General features: G+C 45.1%; 1 protein-coding gene across 2 annotated transcripts in view; it reads right to left on the bottom strand.

Moving 5' to 3' along the window:
- CCDC187 (coiled-coil domain containing 187) overlaps positions 1-18,607 on the bottom strand; it is a 75,018-nt gene that overhangs the window by 18,790 nt on the left and 37,621 nt on the right. For both annotated transcript variants that reach the window (XM_075060476.1, XM_075060475.1), the window contains exons 15-23: positions 11,227-11,321; positions 10,130-10,240; positions 8,583-8,701; positions 7,408-7,538; positions 6,646-6,791; positions 6,320-6,507; positions 4,908-4,995; positions 3,375-3,521; positions 2,196-2,374 (exon numbers count right to left, since the gene is read on the bottom strand). In XM_075060476.1, coding sequence (XP_074916577.1) covers positions 2,196-2,374; positions 3,375-3,521; positions 4,908-4,995; positions 6,320-6,507; positions 6,646-6,791; positions 7,408-7,538; positions 8,583-8,701; positions 10,130-10,240; positions 11,227-11,321 — 1,204 coding nt within the window. The remainder of the gene's footprint in view (positions 1-2,195; positions 2,375-3,374; positions 3,522-4,907; positions 4,996-6,319; positions 6,508-6,645; positions 6,792-7,407; positions 7,539-8,582; positions 8,702-10,129; positions 10,241-11,226; positions 11,322-18,607) is intronic.

The raw sequence follows: 18,607 nt of genomic DNA, 5'->3' as shown, positions 1-18,607 counted from the left end.
ACAGCAATATCTAGTCCTGCTGGGCATAAAAATACATATAGTATCTGTTCCAAACTCCACTAAAGTCAATAGGAATCTTTCCATTGACTTCAATGAGCTATGGATCGGGCCCCAAGTCTTATAGGAGAATGATGAAAAAATAATATAGGATTTCTTCTGCTGTTTTCCAATTAAACTGAGGCACCAAGGTTGCAACATTTCCTGTTTGGATGAGGCTCTAGGGATGGTTTTAAGGAAGGGTTAGCTTCTTTCCAAATGAAACAACATCGCAAGTAGCCTGGAAGCAGAACGTTATGCAGTCAGATATCACAGGCGGTTCTTTACAAGTTCTGGAACGCAGCACCTGGCTACCAGCCTGATCTACTCAGATAATCTAACAGCAGTGGTGCTTTCAGAATGTCAGCATTCACTTGTTATGTTTGGGCAGTTTGAAACATTATTTTAATTTTGCCTTAATTTTGTAAGTGTTGCTCCACTGCCCACCCCCATACAAACTTTGAGACAGTAACAGAGAACGCCAATTGCTTTTAATTATTATCCTGATCAGTATAAAATATGAATGCACCTGCACTGGCGAACAGACAGCATACTTATCCTTCTGTATTCTTACACATGAAACAGATCTGTATACAACAATGCAGCCACAATTTGGGTACATTTTGAGCCCCACTAGGCCCTGTCTGCTATGGACTTGGGCTAATATTTACTGTTCCACTATGAGCAAACTTGTTAGTAATAAGAAGTGAAAGTCCAGCCAAGAAATCTTCCTAATGATTCCTGTGACTTGTAATCAATAACAACATGAATTATAGATCAGTTTCATGCAGAGATTTATTTGAAAACCTTTCCCTCTGGGAAGCTAAGTAAATGCCCAGCACTGACTCACCAGCCTGCTATACTGGCTCTTAGTTATAATGAGTGAGGCTCCTTTACACAGAGAGAGGTGTAATTTATATTTCAATATATATATACACACACACACCTCTACCCCGATATAACGTCACCCGATATAATACGAATTCGGATATAACGCGGTAAAGCAGCGCTCCAGAGGGGCGGGGCTGCACACTATAGCGGATCAAAGCAAGTTCAATATAATGTGGTTTCACCTGTAACACAGTAAGATTTTTCCTGAGGACAGCATTATATCAGAGCAGAGGTGCATATATATATATTACATCTATTTTTCTAAAGCAAAGTAGTTTTTATGTGTGCATTTACCTCAGCCTGCTTTGGAAGGCTGCTGTTCAGTGGGTATGTATGAAATCCCATGAGTGTTTTTTAGATCTTATTTTCAGAAGTGCTGAGCACCCACAACTCTAATTGGAGTCAATGGGAGTGGTAGGTACTTAGATGGTAGACCCTGAAGACAGTTCAGATACCTCCCTGTTGGACCCATGTGCCAGCAAGGAATGTGCAACACTGTTTCTGGGGTGACGTCTTTCAGACAAGCTATAATAGCGTGGCTTCACTATAGTTTGTCATTAGAGATCGCATAGCCCTTTCTTCATCTCCAAATTCCAGCTCAGATCAGGGCCGCCACAGAGGGGTGGGCAAGTAGGGCAATTTGCCCCAGACCCAGCAGAGGCCCCCACGAGAGTTTTCGGCGGGTCTTCGGCGGCAGGTCCTTCAGTGCCGCCGAACACACCTGGAGAGAGTGAAGGACCCACTGCCAAAGACTCAGAGCTTCTTCCACTCCGGGTCTTTGGTGGCAATTCGGTGGCGAGGGCTCCTTACGGTCCAGGGCTTCAGTGGTGATAGTCCTTCACTGACTCTGGGACCCACCGCCAAAGTGTCCCAAAGACCCAGAGCAGAAGGACCCTCGCTGCTGAAAACCCCAGGCCCCCTGAATCCTCTGGGCGGCCCTGGCTCAGATAACTGCATTCTGCCTACAGAAACTCCCACTGCTTTATATCAACAGGCACAATCTCCCTTTCTGTCCTAACCTATTGTGTGTTATTGCTGTATGCTGCTCAGCAGCTGTAGCAGTGTGTCCCGCAAGTTCTGTGTAACCATGACAAGTCCCTTATCTAGCTCTCAGGGGTGCTGGAAGCTTAATTAGCTATGTTTAACGAGTCTCAATGCCTTGCTTTAATGAGTGGTCAGTTATCTGGGATATAGCAGCCACATCCTTTTCTCAGCTGGGTTTCTCAGTAATCATAACTGCAAAAAAGAATTTAAAAGCTATTACCGACCTCTTGTATTTCCTGCTCAGTGTATTCTTTAACTGGGCACAACTGTTTCCATTCCTTGACAGAACAGGCCTTTGTGAATATGCAGTAGCTTCTGCTGGCATGGAGGATATTGCTGGACTGGAAATTGTCCCAGTCTTCTGCTTTATTGCTTCTTCAACATCTGCTGAGCTGTTTGTAAACTAAAAGGAACAGGGCAATGCATAAGAGTTTACTGGTTATTCCTTAGAGGCAGAGACTAGAGGTTGCAGCAGTTCCTTGAAATGGAAAATGACAAATCAGAACCAATGCTCATTGAAGAAACCCAGGTAAACTCCCATTGACTTTAATGGGTGCAAGGTTAGGCCATCACTGAATGCATTTGAAAATGCTACCCTTAAAATATACATATAGGGCCAAATTTTACTCTGATACACCAGTAGAAATCTGCATTCACTGAAGATAGTGGTGTTACACTGGATTTGTTCTGATGCAAGTAAATCCTGAATCCTGAGCCCTTTTCTGCAGGAAGGCCCTTTCTTCCTTTGAACACCTGTAGTCCTGCTATATAGAGGGGGAAAGATTTCAGAAGCCCACTGACAGGTGTGTGCATCCTCTGTATTGGGGCTCTTTGAGAGTGGAGCACAACAGATCTACTATCTGGAGCATTTACCTCTTTTGAGCAAAGCTGCTATTATCCAATGCCAGATTCTGCCAGATTGACTGGCACAATATAATCAATAGAAAGATACCATCCCCCTAGATTATGATGAGGAGTCACATTCATTTGTACTGATATTCTTGAGGCAAAGGGCTAGAACATTAATCCCATGTGCCTTTCCTCTCTCAATTCTGTCACGTCACACGTGCATCTCTATTCTGTGGGGCAGAGCATTTACATGCTGTTGTTCATAGACTGCTAGGGTGGAGTGAAATTTACCCACGTGAGGCCTCGCGCACAGCTTATACCAACTCTGTAAAACTGTATTCACCAGCTTGCTGAGGCAAGTAATTTTTTTAATGGGCAAGTAAGATATCATTCCTCTTTTCCTATAGACATCAATACCATAGCAACATTTATCATTGCTCTAGCTTCATTACTGCAGTTAATAAGATACCAAACCCATGGCTTTCCTCTACCTGTAATGCCCCCAAATCTGCCAGTGTCAAATGTAATGGTAGCATTTCAAGGGGTCTATTAACCTGTGGCCCTTGAGCCAACCCATGCAGCGCCCGCTGGAGTTGTGCTGTTGACTGCTGCATCAGTAAGATTTCTCTCTGCTGTTTTAATAGCAGTTTTCTCTCCTGGTGAGCTGCCCTATAGATATTTCGCAGATGCTGGATTTCTACCTGCACAAAACAGATAGTGAAGAGGGGGGAGCATAAGTTACAGTTAAAATACAAATAAACTTGAAAAAGGCCTAGAGGTCAATTTATGATCATTAGTAACAAGTGCAAATATTGCAATTAAAGTGCATTTTGGATATTCAATATATATAGCTTTTTTTATGTGCATTTTTGTGTACAATTTTTTCAGTCTGTGCTTTGAGCAGTGCTTGCTGACTTGTGCCCAGACACGCGAGGCTACTGACAAACAGGTAAAGGGAAAGTTTCGTAGAGTTATTAGAAAGTGCCAAACTGTTCTGAATGTTGATGAAAGAACATGCAGAGAAAACTAGGGGGCTAGGCGAGGTGAGAGCGAGGCGTGGTCTGATAGCACATGGGAGCCAGAAACTCCACACTTCAAACTCAAGCTCTGACACTGACTCCCACTGATTTTCCAAGGTGCTGAGTACTTATAGATCCCGTTTCAATCAGTACTTAGAGCTCCAGTGCCCAACACTGTAGTATCTGAAGAAAGGGGACTGAAGAAAGAGGGGACAGAAGAAAGAGGGTCAGGTTTTAGGAGGGATGTAGTTGGTGAGACAGCAGGGGCTCAGGTGAGCTTGCTGGGCCAGGTTGCTATTAGATACACCAGCCTCTCTCAGTGTGCTTCTATGCACGCTCAGTAAAGATCTCTGTCCTACAACTCTATCTGCTCACTGCAATGCTTATTGCTAATGAAACAAGCACCTCTGAAAGTCAGGCCATAAGGCTCAACTTTTCAAAGGTGACCATTAATCTTGGATAACTTGGTTGTTGTTTGCCCAATTTGAGACAACCTGGGCCTAGTTTTCAGATGGGCTGGGCTCCCACAACTCCAGATGAAGCCATTAGGAGCTGTGGTTGCTCAGCTGCTCTGCAAATCAGACTCCTTCAAGGCATATAAGGCCCCAAAATGACAGGCCACTTCTGAAAAATCTGACTGAATAGGACTTGGCCCAAGTCACAGAGGACTCTACGGCAGAGTCAGGAATAGAATCTAGAGCTGACTCTCACGGCTGTGTTTTAGCCACAAGACCACCACTAGCTTTTGGCTAATGTCCTATATCTCAACAATGGAATCCTAAAGAGCTCATACAATCTGGTGTAAGAGTAGATAACTGCAGTAAAACTGGAGTTGCACAGAGAAATGGTGCTTCCTGCTTCTTTAAAATGTATAGAGTACAGCCCATGGCATAAAATAACTTATCTGAGGTATAAAATTCTACATCAATGAGGTATATTATGAAGTCTGTGCAACAACACTACGTACTCCTTTACTACTGTCCAAGAGATTCTCATCAGCTCTGAGTGTTAATTCTTCCCCTTGTTTTTCAAGAAGAAAGCTGGTTTGTGTCACTGCAATAACATTACCTGCTCTTGCTTCAGCCTGGTTAGGATTTTGTGCTGCTTCTCAGCTACAGCAGACACTTCCTCACTGTCTCGCAGATTATCCAGACAGCTGAAAGCAGGATGGAGACCAAAATCACTACCAGAAGGATGTTTGGATATGTGAATGCAATGCCCAGACAGGTGTCCCCATGATAGGGCTGGGGCCTGGAGTGAAGTCTTTATCCTCAGAACAGGTACGTCAGTGCAAGGCTCACCACGCTGCCCTGCCTGAATCTCAACCCCATCAGGAGAATGAGAAGGTACTTCAGTATTCACAGCCCATTTCGCCTTGGACCTCTTTGCAAGATGGTCAGGTTTCCAGACGCGCCCAGCATTCTGCAGCTCTCACTGACAACAATGGAGATTCCATCCTCCCCATGGAAAGCAGTAGGAACTGCTGGATGATGAACTAGTTTGAAAATTTGATCACTTCATTTCAGATGCCTAAATGGGGACTGGACTCTTTTGGACATCTGGCCCTTAATATCTGTGTATTGTGATGCAGACTCTGTGGAGTGACACCCAGCAAACTTATTTCACTCAGGCCATCTAACAGCCCCCAGATGGTAACAACTTCTAGTGACTACCAGTTTGGACTCAGATCAGCCACTTCAGCAAGCAAAACTTAGTCCTTCACAAGTTCCTGAGAGAACCCTTCCCTCAAGCCCAGCCCTTAGTTATCATATATTTTGCTTTTTGGTATACTCCATGTTGTAGATACAAACTGGTGCAGTGGTTAGGGTGTTTTCCTGGACTTCAGACAACTGGGGTTCCATTCTCTGTTCTACCACAGCCACCCTGGGTGACCTTGCAGATCTGTCTCACTGCCTCAGTTCCCCATCGGTGAAATGGGGATAACTGTACTTCCCTAAGTCACAGGGATGTTGTAGGGCTAACCCGAAATCGAGGAGGTGGGGAGGGGTTCAGGATCATGGTGTGGCTTCCATCTTATGTATGGCTGACTGGAGGCTGGAAGGAAAGAGGTTAAAGGTCACTCTGGTTAGACGAACTGCATCTGCCTGAGCTGCACGGCTGGGTCAGCTGTGGGGAATTTATTAATTACCTCCAGCTTCAGCCCACTGCAGGAGGCATTTGCTGTGGGGAGCCAAGCCGCAGATAAGAGCTTAGCTGGAGTAAAGCCAGGTTTTGGATGTGGTTGAAACAAGCTGGGCCTTGTCCCTTCTGGCTGTGGGGAAGCCCTGTTGTGCCTTAATTTGCCCTGTAAAGGGTCAGGATGTTTACTTCTCTGTTTTTACAAGTAGCCCACCCTGAAGGGGGTACAAGCTCCCTTCAGTGGGCAGAGCCCAGCTGCCTTGTTCTGACTGGCCTGTTGCAGTCAGCCAGTGTGTTTACCAGGTACTGAAATAAGGAAAGGGTACGCAAAACGGGCTCACCCTTTCCGATGCTCCAGCCAGGCCAGCTCTGCCTGGGTCTTCTCCTGAAGGGCTTTTTCTCGGAGTCGAAGGAGGGCAGTCTGGTGCCGGGCTCGTAGTTCTTCTTCCCTCAAGTACTGCTCGGCCATTGTCAAACTAAAACGGCAAAAGGTGCTGGACCCTCCATAGAGCTGACTGACTTCACTCCACTAAAGGCAGAAGCAGAGGACTGGATTTATTAGGGGGAAGCCGATGGATGTCCCACAAGTGTGGCATTGCAAATAAAAGCCATGTGGGTAACTCCATGTGCAACGACTCACAGGAGAGGAGCTCTGGAGCTCAAGTACCTGGCTTGTGGAATCCATTTGTTCGCTGCTGTCTCCTGAATCGTCTGCTGTGAGTGTCTTGCTGCTGGGCTGATTTACTGAAGGAGGCAAAGAATTCAAGGATTGATGTATGGGCAAAGAGTCCCCATGCTTTGCAGACAGGGATCCTAAAGAAAGAGAGCATTAAAGTCACTGTAAGTAAAATATTTCTTCATATCGGAGGTGAGGGGAGAAGTGATGTATCCCATTTCTAAACTTTATAGCATAGTTGTAAAAAATAGAGATGAAAGCTAATCAATTTAGTTTTCTAATATGCTTCCAAACAGATCAGTTCATACTGCGGTCTAGGCGAGTTAGCTTCCATTCCAAAATACTAGACAATCTGAGCATAGGGTCAGAAGCCTGCCACACATTCATGTGTTGTAATCCCTGCTTTGCCACTGGCTCCTCCTGTGACCTTAGGAAAGTCACTTAATCTTTTTTGTCTCTGATTTCTCTGCTGTTGTATAAATAAGGTTAATGACACCAGCTGCTTAACTCCCAGGGTGTTCTCAGGGGTAACGTCTGTAGAGTGATTAGAGGATATAAAGATACTGTTCTGACTATTCATATATGTGGTGAGTTAAATCATTTGGGACAAAATTTTCAAAGGTGCAGTAAGAAATTTGATGAAATCTCTGCTCAGTGTCCCAACCCCAAAATGCTGCTCCACTTCTGGTGCCACTGTAGGACATCTGTAAATGTGCCCCCAAATGCCACTAAATCACCTAACTGGATAGTCACCTTGTTGCTGGGCTGAGGAATCCAGGTTCATTTCCTCAGTGGATTTTCTCTTGGTGGCTTTTATGGCATCCATCACATTGCAGTTGATTTCAGTTTTCAGTGCAGATTGTTTTGGAGACTGTGCTGTAAAGCTACTGGGGGGAGAAACACATTCTTACACGATATTGTGGTGTATTAGTTGCCAGGGACAATAATAATACTTAGCTCTTAGAGAGCACTCTTCCTCATTTGATCTCAAGTACCTTTCAGAACGGCGCGTTAGAAATATTTATTCTATAGTGGATCTCCTATATATATTAAAAGTTCTTTTCTGATACTTAGCTCAGTGCGAGGTTGGAACCAATTCTCAAGTACTTAGTCTATGCCACTTTAAATGAGTGTTAAAATGTGCACTTAAAAAAACGCCCCTTCTTGGTAGGCAGTGTCCACAATGCTGGTCAAAATGGATACTCCTTCTCTTCAGCAGGGAGCAATATATGGTTTATCCAAGATACCTGACTGCAAATCAAAGGAATTGAGGAAAGCATGTTCCTGTTCACAAAAATAATAAATGAGATCTTTGATCTATAGCTAGATACAATTTTTCCTGCTACAGAAAATACGGCAGAGATCATGGGCAGCGGGTGAACCGGACGTTGGGGGGCCTAGCCCCAGCTCCTCCCTTTCTGTCCGAGGCCTCTTCTGCCCCCTGTCCACTGCCAGAGCCCAGAGCACCCCAGCATGGCCAGTGGCTGCCTAAGCGCCTGGAATGCTGGGCGGTCGGGGTGGCCCCCAGCCCTGGAGTGCCGGGCAGGCGGCATATAGGTGGGGCCACGCCGGGCTGTTTGGGGAGGCTCAGCCTCCCTTAGCCTATGATACTCGCTGAGCATGGCAGAGATGTTTCCCTTCAAGATCTGGGTAAAAATCAGGCCAGAGAAAGCTTGCAAGTGGAGGTAATATTGTTTACATTGGAGAACTGAAACTTCAAAAGAGTTAGGACACGAATCCCACGTACAGCGCAGCTGCCATGCGAGCTATTCCCATTGTGATCCTGAAGAACATCCATAGCAGAAACATGTTACTGATGCCCAGTTCGCTGATGCACAGTTCAAACACTCCAAAGCCCTGAGTCATTGAACTTGAACAAATCATAGAGTAAAACAATCAAGCATCCCATTGTCCATTGCTTACTGTACCTGTCCTCGGCTGTATCATCTCTTTCGGGATCACTTTCAAATTGGTATTTTCTCTGGTCTTGTTTAGCATGCTTCAGTCTTGCCCTCACAGTGCAGCTGGCTTGGGAGCCATTCAGCCCCTGTAAAAACCAAATTAACCCCCAATGACAATGGCGATCTTTACAAAAGGGGTCACCTTTCAGCCCTTTCTGTCATTCTCATGGGCTAGAACCTGGATTTATACAGAGCCTTTCATATTCCAATGACCCCTAAAGGGTTGTATTGACTAATGAGTTAGATCAGTCATTCTCAACCAGGGAGGCATGTGTATCTCCAGGGGATACATGAACTTACCTAGATATTTGCCTAGTTTTACAACAGGCTACATAAAAAGCACCAGCGAAGTCAGTACAAACTAAAATTTCATACAGACAATGACTTGTTTATACTGCTTTATATACTATATATGGAAATATAAGTACAATATTTATATTCCAATTGATTTATTTTATAATTATACGACACAAATGAGAAAGTCAGCAATTTGTCAGTAACAGTGAGCTGTGACACTTTTGTATTTTTATGTCTGATTTTTGTAAGGAAGTTGTTTTTAAGTGAGGTGAAACTTTGGGGTACGCAAGATAAATCAGAATCCTGAAAGGGGTACAGTCATCTGGAAAGGTTGAGAGCCACTGAGTTAGAGGCTAGCAGTGAAAGGATTATGTAGACATATGGAGATGTCCCACAATAGCTCACACAGAAGCTATGTTGACAATGAGCATGTCCCATAACACCGTGGTTACCTCCTGGTCTTTCTTTTTAAAAAGCCAATGAGATGTTTATCTTTTACCAGGGCCGCTACTAGAAATGGACAGAAGAAGTGGTCAAAGCATCATACAAAGTATGCTATTCTTAATAATGCGGCAATGCCCTGGGACTGCACAGTGGGTCTGAGTCCAAGGCACTGTAGTCATGAACATAGGACCAAATCCTGGGATCCCTTATTCTGGCAAATGCCCATTGACACCAGTGGGATTTTGCCTGAATTAAGGACCTGGGGACCTAAAGACAGAAAAACAAGCAGTGTGCCAACCTCCCCACATATTCCTTTTCTTTTTTTAATAGGAGACTCCTAGGTTCTGATCAGACAAGAGGCCTATGGGGTGCTAAAGAGAAGCATGAAAGAATAGCTTACAAACCTTCAGGAGAAAAGTGCTCAGACACTACAGTGAAAGGTTCTACAGAAAGACGCCTTGGGTAAAATTTTCCAGGGTGCCTGAGTCCCACCAACTGTCTATGGGATTCAAGCACCAAAGAGACATGAACCCAGATCATCAAAGGTATGTAGGTTCCTACCTCCCATAGGTACTCAAGTCCCATGGAAGCCCAAGTACCTCTGAGGATCTGGGCTCTAGTTCTTTGGAAAATATAACCACAGTCTGCATTCTTTGTTCATTCGGGTGAGAGAGGCAGGTAGGTACTGGCCCCAGCTCTCAATGACTCCAAAGATGATTGTGCCAAATCTGGAATGGTGCCATTTTCCTGCTGCTGGGACCACACAGATTTACCGCTAACTGAAGCTTGAACAACTCATCCAAAGACCTCTGGCTCTCTTGAGCTTCTAGCTTTGCTTTCTCATGCAGGATAGCCAGCCGCCTTTCCTGTTGGAGCCGATCGGCCTGGATGGGGAGAAAATTGTGGGACTTTTTAGATTCATGGTAATGAGCTAAAACCTCACTGTGAGCTCCTTACAGGGACCTTATTGATGCCAAGAAGTGAAAACCTTGTTCTTGCACTATTGCTATGGCACGCAAACTGGTGCATGTAGCTCAGCTTTTACCAGAAACCTGATGATGATGATAAATGTGGCTGGGAGGATGAAAGGATGAATCATTCCTATCAGAAAGCGGAGTTCAGTTTCAAGTTCCAAACATGTGGTGTGGGGATTTCTTTAAATGATTGGGCGTAATAACCGGTTTTAAAATTGTGGGAAATAATTTGCTTAATTCAGCACACAATGCTAAGTTCCACTCTCATGAGCAGCTGTGCAACCCTATTGGCTTCGGTAAGGTTGACCAGGCAGAATTTGTCTCCTGTGGTTAAAATCTAATTAATTCTGGAGAAATAGCATCTTTCACCATTGGTACAGATTCTGGGTAACAGAAAAAGTACCCATGATGTCCACCAATCCCCACCACCACTGTGGGCTTCATGTCATGGCTGCATTTTGCCCTTTTGGTGTTTGAGACCTGCTAGTGACCCTCACCTCCCACACAGCGGGAGCTGGGGCCAAAGTGCATCTTTGCAGGCAGAGGAAAATGCAGAGATGGAGTGATGATCTACAGGTGTGGTCCTACACTCCCATTGACCTCAGCTGTAGCAGGTTGGGGAACTGCCACTTGCAGATGAGGACACTGTCTCCCAGGGGCAATTCAGTCTTGCCTGTTGGTGCTAGAATTGGGTCTGCCAGTGGGGAATTGGGCTTAGCGATTAACGATGGGTGTAGGTGTCATAGGGAGTTGACCTGAGGTGGTAAAACAGAGATCATAGAGCTAACACTGCCAGCTGAAGGTAACCTGCTTTAAGGCATATACAGGAATATCCAGCATCTCTTTTCATGGAGCACTGAATCAACATTTAATTTTGCTTAGGGTACGTACTGTACCTTCAGTTTGTGAGCCAGCCTCAGAGATGTTTGCTGTATGTTTTCAAGGTGATCCCTGTATCTCTCCTCAGAATCTATGCATCTGGGGTGTCTGCCTATGAAAGATAGGAAAATAGAGACAGTATCTGAATTCTTAGCCACAAATTAATTCTGAAGAATGAATAGGACCCACCTGTACTCCTTCAATCATAGATGTTAAACAGTAGCTACTAAAGTTAGACATTTTTAAATTAGCAGATCCAATTAACTTACACCCAAGATTTTAGAAGAGCTGGCTGAGGAGCTCGTTGGACCATTAATGTTGATTTTCAACAGAATCATAGACTTTACGGTCAGAAGGGACCATTATGACCATCTAGTCCAGGGGTCAGCAACCTTTCAGAAGTGCTGTGCTGAGTCTTCATTTATTCACTCCCATTTAAGGTTTTGCCTGCCGGTAATACATTTGAACATTTTTACAAGGTCTCTTTCTATAGGTCTATAATATATAACTAAACTATTGTTGTATGTAAAGTAAATAAGGTTTTTAAAATGTTTAAGAAGCTTCAAGTAAAATTAAATTAAAATGCAGAGCCCCCCAGACTGGTGGCCAGGACCCGGGCAGTGTGAGTGCCACTGAAAATCAGCTCATGTGCCACCTTCGGCACGCGTGCCATAGGTTGCCTACCCCTGATCTAGTCTGACCTCCTGCACAATGCAGGCCACAGAATCTCACCCACTCACTCCTGTATCAAATCTGTGTCTGAGCCACTGAAGTCCTCAAACCATGGTTTAAAGACTTCAGGGTGCAGAGGACCTTCCAGTAAGTGACCCGTGCCTCACACTGCAGAGGAAGGTGAAAAAAACCCAGGGCCTCTGCCAATCTGCCCTGGAGGAAAATTACTTCCTGGCCCCACATATTGCCATCAGCTAAATCCTGAACATGTGGGCAAGATTCACCAGCCAGACACCCAGGAAAGAATTCTCTGTAGTAACTCAGATTCCATCCCATCTAACATCCCACCACAAGCCATTGGGCATATTTACCGCTTGTAGTCAAAGACAAATTAATTGCCAAAATTAGGCTATCTCATCATACCATCCCCTCCATAAATTTATCAAGCTTAATCTTGATGCCAGATATGTCTTTTGCCCCCACTGCTCCCCTTGGAATGCATTAGAGAAAGCATCCAATGCTTTAATAGAAATAGCCAATGGGTCACTAGCCAGAGAGAGTGGTACTGAGAGAGCTGTATTGATACCCGCACTTTCAGGTGTACTCCTTCAACAACTGCACATCCAGGATCACAACCACACAGCAGCCATGGCAAGGTGCAGAGTGCCAGCAAGGAACCCACCAAGCCCCAGTGCTGTCCCAGGGATCCACGCCAAGAGGAAAGGGTTACAGCTCTGCCTATTCCGTGCTATGCACTAGCCCCTAGCCTGTCCCAGCTCCATAAGCCATGAGATCTGGAGCAGGATGTCCTAAGGCAGCTGCTGCTGCTGATAGAACAGCTCCATTCAGCCAAAACCACATCACTAAATCTGTATAAATGACCACTGACTTTGGGCTCCGATCCAACCCTACTCTGAAGCACCTGCTTAAGTCCTACTAAAGTCAGTGGGATTGAAACACTTGCGTGTCACTGCTTTTCTGAACAGGGATGGCTGGCTGGATCGGGGTCTTGGTGATATGTAATCTAGAAGCATTTTGAAGGCTACTTTCCATCAGGATCGTGGGGCGGTTACTCCTGATCTCTGCAATGCTTTAAGGCTGGCCATGCCCTCCAAATCGCATATTATGACAGATGATGTGGGTTACTTAGCCATAGGGGCAGGTGGTGGCTACTCAGGAGGAAGGAAGAGGGTGTACATGACCCTCAGCTGCTTCACCCCACTGACATCTCTTTGGCTCTCCTGGCAGAGGCCTTCCTGGTTGGATTTCTGGCCTTTATTAGAGCAGTAGTGCCTCCCATGTGCTTGTGACAGGTTGGCTTTTACTCTGCACCCCCAGTCTGATTCTGTGAAAACCACATTCTATCTTTATTTCAAGGATGACCTTGATCACAGGCTTCACTGCACACTGTAACCCTCGTGTTGGCCTGCACTCTTGTGTTAGGGGGCCTACGCGTCCGACCCTGAATGAGAGAAGCATCCAGGGGGCATCACCTTTCAGTGACTCTCCTCTCTGAGAACAGTGTGTTTCCTAAAAAGGGGGGCCAGGCTAGAGGAACCTGGTTCTCTCAGTTTGTCTTCTGGGCACTGGGACTTTAGCCACCTGCCTAGGGCTTTGAAGCTGCCCAGTGAGTTGCTTGACAGAGGGGACTAAAACTTAATTTAAGGGCAGTGTCTGCACCAGACACCTCCTCTCTCTCTCACCAGCTGAATATCACCAGGAACCAGAAGCACAGCAAGGGGGAGAAGGGCCTACCTGCCTCACACACAGACTGGGCCTAGGGACTGAGGGAATGGGTCGGCATAGACTCAGGGAGAGCATATAGGGCTTTGTTGGTTTTTATAGACGGTACAGGAGAGATACAGAGCTAAGAATAATGTGAGTGTGTGGCTCTAACATAGCATGAATAAGCTACTGGATAGGGTCCAGTGCTGATCCAGAGGCTTAGTGCAGCTGGACTGTGGGGTCCCACATTGCAAAGAGGGGGTGCAAGGCAGGGGGTCTGCACCCCAGGAGTGTGCCTCAGAGGCCAGAGTTAAAGACAGTGTCTGGATGCTGCCCAGACCTAGTGAGCTTGGAAGCAGGCAGGATCCAAAGGCTGGTGACCACCCACAAAAGGGAGAGGACTCAGCCAGGGCTGAAACAGTGCCGCATCCATAGGAAACAAATGTCTCTAGCCTAAGGAGCATAAAGTGGTTTTGCTCCCTTCTATGCTATTGGATAATCTTTTAGCAACATGAGGGGCAGAGAAAAGGGGTGGAATTTCAAAGGGGGTGTGCTGGTAGTGGGACTGGATGATGGCTGGCTGCCATAAATTAGAGTAGCTGGGGGCTGCTCAAACTTACCTGGGGCTGTTTCAGCCCCTGCAGCAGCCTGGAATCTGGAGGGTACAAAGGGGGGTAATCCCACCTTTTCCTCCCTCTCTCGGGGCTGCACCTACAGAATGCACATACATAGAATAGAATAAAAGCTTTCAAACCTTGATCCACCAGTTCCAGACTTCTAGTGGCGCTGCACCTGTGCCCCACTTCTCTCAGCACTGCACTGATGTGATTCTTTCACTTTGGCAGGGAGGAACAAACTCGTAACCGCAGCATATTGATGCTGTTGCTTGTCCTCACTCTAGGCACTCCCATCTCAGTGCTACTTCCTTATGACAACTCTCCTGGCTGTTACTCTATAGGTGATGTAATGTTTACTAATTATATGTTCTTGGCTATATAAAGCTTCTCCGATGAATTTGTGAAGCCTGTTCAAACAGGTTACATATTTACTCTGAGCTGTGTCACTGTCAGAAATGAGTATCATAAATGGTTCATTGTGTGTATCGTAAGTAGAAATGGGCCTGGTTTATAAATTTCAGAGCTGCATTTTCCCCCAGAATTTCAGAGGTATTTGCATTAAGGGGGATAGATCATGCTGGTATACTTTGGGCCCAAAAGTTCCCAAATCCCAATACTAGCTTTACATATGCAGGTTTTAACATGCCAAAGCCTCTTTTTTATAGGGGTTTCTATCAAAGCTGCAGAAAGCGTGTGGGTTTCTTGACCTAAAAAGCATTATGGCATGTGTACACAGAGGTGGGGGAAATAAAACGTCAGTGCTCCAAAGTTATTCAGGCTTCCTAAGGGAACGTTGCTATTTTGCGAGGTGATTAAGAGCTCTGCAGTCAGTTTCACTGACATCGTGCGGTGGCATCAGATCTCATGATTTTAGCACAAGTCTTATGATATTTGGGGCTTTTTTTTAAAGACCCAGCTTCTGGACTCAAGAGAGGAGTGCATGAGAATCTCAGCTTTTATTTTTTTTAAAAAAGGATGTTTCTAGCTCTCCTGGTTCTGAAGAAAAGCTTGAAAAGATGAAGCAAGTGTGTCCTAAAGACACAGAAACCAGGAGGCAAATAAAGAGTCCATCACTTTTTAAAAAAAATAAATAAAAATTTTAAGACTATCTTGTGATTTTTGGGCGGGGCCTTGACTCATGACTTTTGCATACTTGGGCTGGCAATACTGAGCTGGTGAAATGTTACAAGGTACTTTAGCCAAAAAGCAGTGGAATCTTATCTCACCTTTTTAGTGACATTGCAGGGGAAAGAACTGTTGATTGCATAGCAAGGTATTGCATGTATTGAAGAGAGTAGCAGGGAAAAGACAGATGAGCAGTACCTTAGCTTCTACTTGGATTCCTCATCATGTTCAACATCCATTTCAGGGTGTCTCCTTTGTATAATTGTATATAGTTTATACACTTGATTATAAAATTACCCTAAGGTTCTAAACACTAATTCTGCTTATCTGGTTGTTTAAAGACACTCTAACTCATGGGCCATTCCAAAGCCGTGGCTGGGAATCCAGAAGGGATTCTCCGGGATATAGTTATGACTATAAGTAGCCTCATCTTATCCTCCAAATTTGAAAGTTTTACTGCTATACAGATTAGACGCATTAAAATGCTACTTCGGCCACAGTGAATAAATTATTTGCTGCATCATTTCCATCTTATTTTATTTCTCATGAACATAAGGTTAATGTGAGGTCACATTATTACTCATTGGGAGCTTATTGTTTCGCTAAAGCACGTGGTATTGCCATCTCGGCTGTCTCTCTCCTGACTTTAAATAGTTTCAGGGACGTTCCCCGGCAGAGTGCGTGCAAGGAAGCTTGTTGGCTGCTTAGTGCAGAATAGGGTGACCAGATAGAAAGTGTGAAAAATCGGGACGGGGCTCGGGGGTAATAGGTGCTAATATAAGAAAAAGCCCTGAATATCAGGACTATCCCTATAAAATCGGGACATCTGGTCACCCCTAGTGCAGAACCTCATTCATTGTGTGCAAGTGGTATGTGCCATGCAGATGCATACGGAGCAGGTCAGATGCAGTTCTATGGAACCTGTAGAGGGAACTTGCCGATGCAGATGATGCAAGTGCACCTAATGCCTACATATGCCCAGCATGAAAGCAAGCTAGATAAAGCTGGACCTCATTTAAACAAACCCCATTCACCCAGCACCCTTGTGTTCTCCATCTTGATGCACTCTTTGCATCCTGCATTCAAAAACTCCCTTCTCTGGCTAAATTTCACAGCCTCCATTCTATTCCAATAGCCTTTAAAAAAAAAAACATACTGGAGTGTGCATACATTGAGGCTATTTATTAAATCACTTACCACTACACCTGCATAATCTAAGAAAACCCTGTAGCATCCCTACTGGATATAATTTAAAAAGCTGGGCTCAAAGTCTCATTTTTCTAATCACTTGCAGTTAGACAGAAGCACTTACTGCTGCTTTATTCAAGGACAGCTTCTCTTTTTTCTGCCAGTGTCAGCAATCAGTTCAAACCAATTATCACAAAGATATGCACTTGCGACTCGAAATGTGTGTAAGTGCAACTTTGAGACAACTAACTATCATGCTGTATTTTTTTCCATTATGATAAAATTGGAGTAATTCTTATGAAGAGCTTTCTTTTTCTGTGTAAGACAGCCTTCAAGCAGGACCGGCGCCAGGGTTTCTCGCGCCCTAGGCGCACGGCCATTTCGCCACCCCCCATGCTGATCCCAAGGCTCCGGTGGAGCTGCCGCAGGCATTCCTGCGGAGGGTCCGTTGGTCCGTGGCTCCGGTGGAGCTGCTGCAGGCATGCCTGTGGGAGGTCCACTGGAGCCGCAGGAGCAGCCGACCATCCGCAGGCATGACTGCGGCAGATCCACCGGAGCCGCGGACCAACGGACCCTCCGTAGGCATGCCTGCGGCAGGTCAACCGGAGCCGCCTGCCGCCCCACCGGCAAATTGCCACCCCCTCAATAATCCTGGCACCCTAGGCGATTGCCTAGGCTGCCTAAATGGTAGCGCTGGCCCTGCCTTCAAGGCACTTCAGCAGCCCAAGATCACACGTACATTTGCACTGGTACAATGACTGCTGGCATATTGTGTCCAGTTCTAGTGTCCACAGTTCAAGAAGGGTGTTGATAAATTGGAGAGGGTTCAGAGAAGAGCCACGAGAATGATCAAAGGATTAGAAAATGTGCCTTATAGACTGAGTGATAGACTCAAGAAGCTCAATCTATTTAGTTCAGCAAAGAGAAGGTTAAGGGGTAACTTGACTGCAATCTATAAATACAAACATTTGATAATGGACTCTTTGGTCTAGCAGAGAAATCCAACAGCTGGAGCTAGAAGCTCGACAAATTCAGACCAGAAATAAGTTGCACACTTTTAACAGTGAGAGTCATTAACCATTGGAACAATTTGCCAGCGATTGTGGTGGATTCACTGACAATTCACTGACAATTTTAAAATCAAGACTGGATATTTTCTCTAAAAGATCTGTTGTAGGGATGATTTTGGGGACGTTCTGTGGTCTGTCTTATACAGGAGGACAGACTAGATGATCACAATGGTATCTCCTGACTTTGGACTCTATAAACCTCTGAAAGGGATTTATAATCTCACAACGGAATGTCCAATCCCTTGTGCCATGATCACCTTATAGGAGGCGGGGAAAAGTTAGGTCAAATTTAAACCAAGTTTTTCACAGTTTCAGCCTGATAATAAATGTTTCCATGAGTTAAGGAAATCAAAATCCAGTGGAAACAGTTTGCGATGGGGAGGGGAAAACATCCTCTGCATTTTTTGCAGCCCAAACATTTCAACATTGCACTAGTGCAGAAGAGCCTGAGATGGAGTGAGATTAGGAACGGATTGTAGCTAAGTGAAATTGAAGGGTTTACTTTCATCATCTAAGCTGAGAGAGCTGAAAAAATTAAACACCATAAGAAGTGAACCAAGTGGCTAAAATTCTAACCTTAGGCCTGACTCAGCAAGGTCCTTAAGCACAAGAGTAGTCCTGTGTGACTAAGTACATGTTTAAAGGTATGTATGTTGATCCCATGAAAATGAATGGGACTATTGGCAGTTTTGTACACCTTGTTGAATTGTAGCCTTTGTGTGTTGGGTCTGTTTCCCTATATAAATAAATCTGCCTGGGACCTGAGCACTTCCACATTTTTGGTTTGTCTTCATACTATCTGCTTGCTAACCTCTCAGAATCACTTTGTCTACTCTCGCTGGCTTCTGACATATTTTGTGCTTATTTTTAAATCCTCTAGCACAAGAGGTTGGTTGAAATTCCACTGGTAGGCCCGATTCAACTCCCCTACTGCAGCTCTGCACAGTAGTCCAGGAGGCAGTCAAAATTTTTACCTATGGCTGTTTCCACAGCGACAAAGC

Source organism: Chelonoidis abingdonii, chromosome 24, assembly GCF_003597395.2.
Source record: "Chelonoidis abingdonii isolate Lonesome George chromosome 24, CheloAbing_2.0, whole genome shotgun sequence".
NCBI classification, from domain to species: domain Eukaryota; kingdom Metazoa; phylum Chordata; order Testudines; family Testudinidae; genus Chelonoidis; species Chelonoidis abingdonii.
The sequence above is the reverse complement of the archived record's forward strand: the minus strand, read 5'-3'. Positions and strand labels throughout refer to the sequence as shown.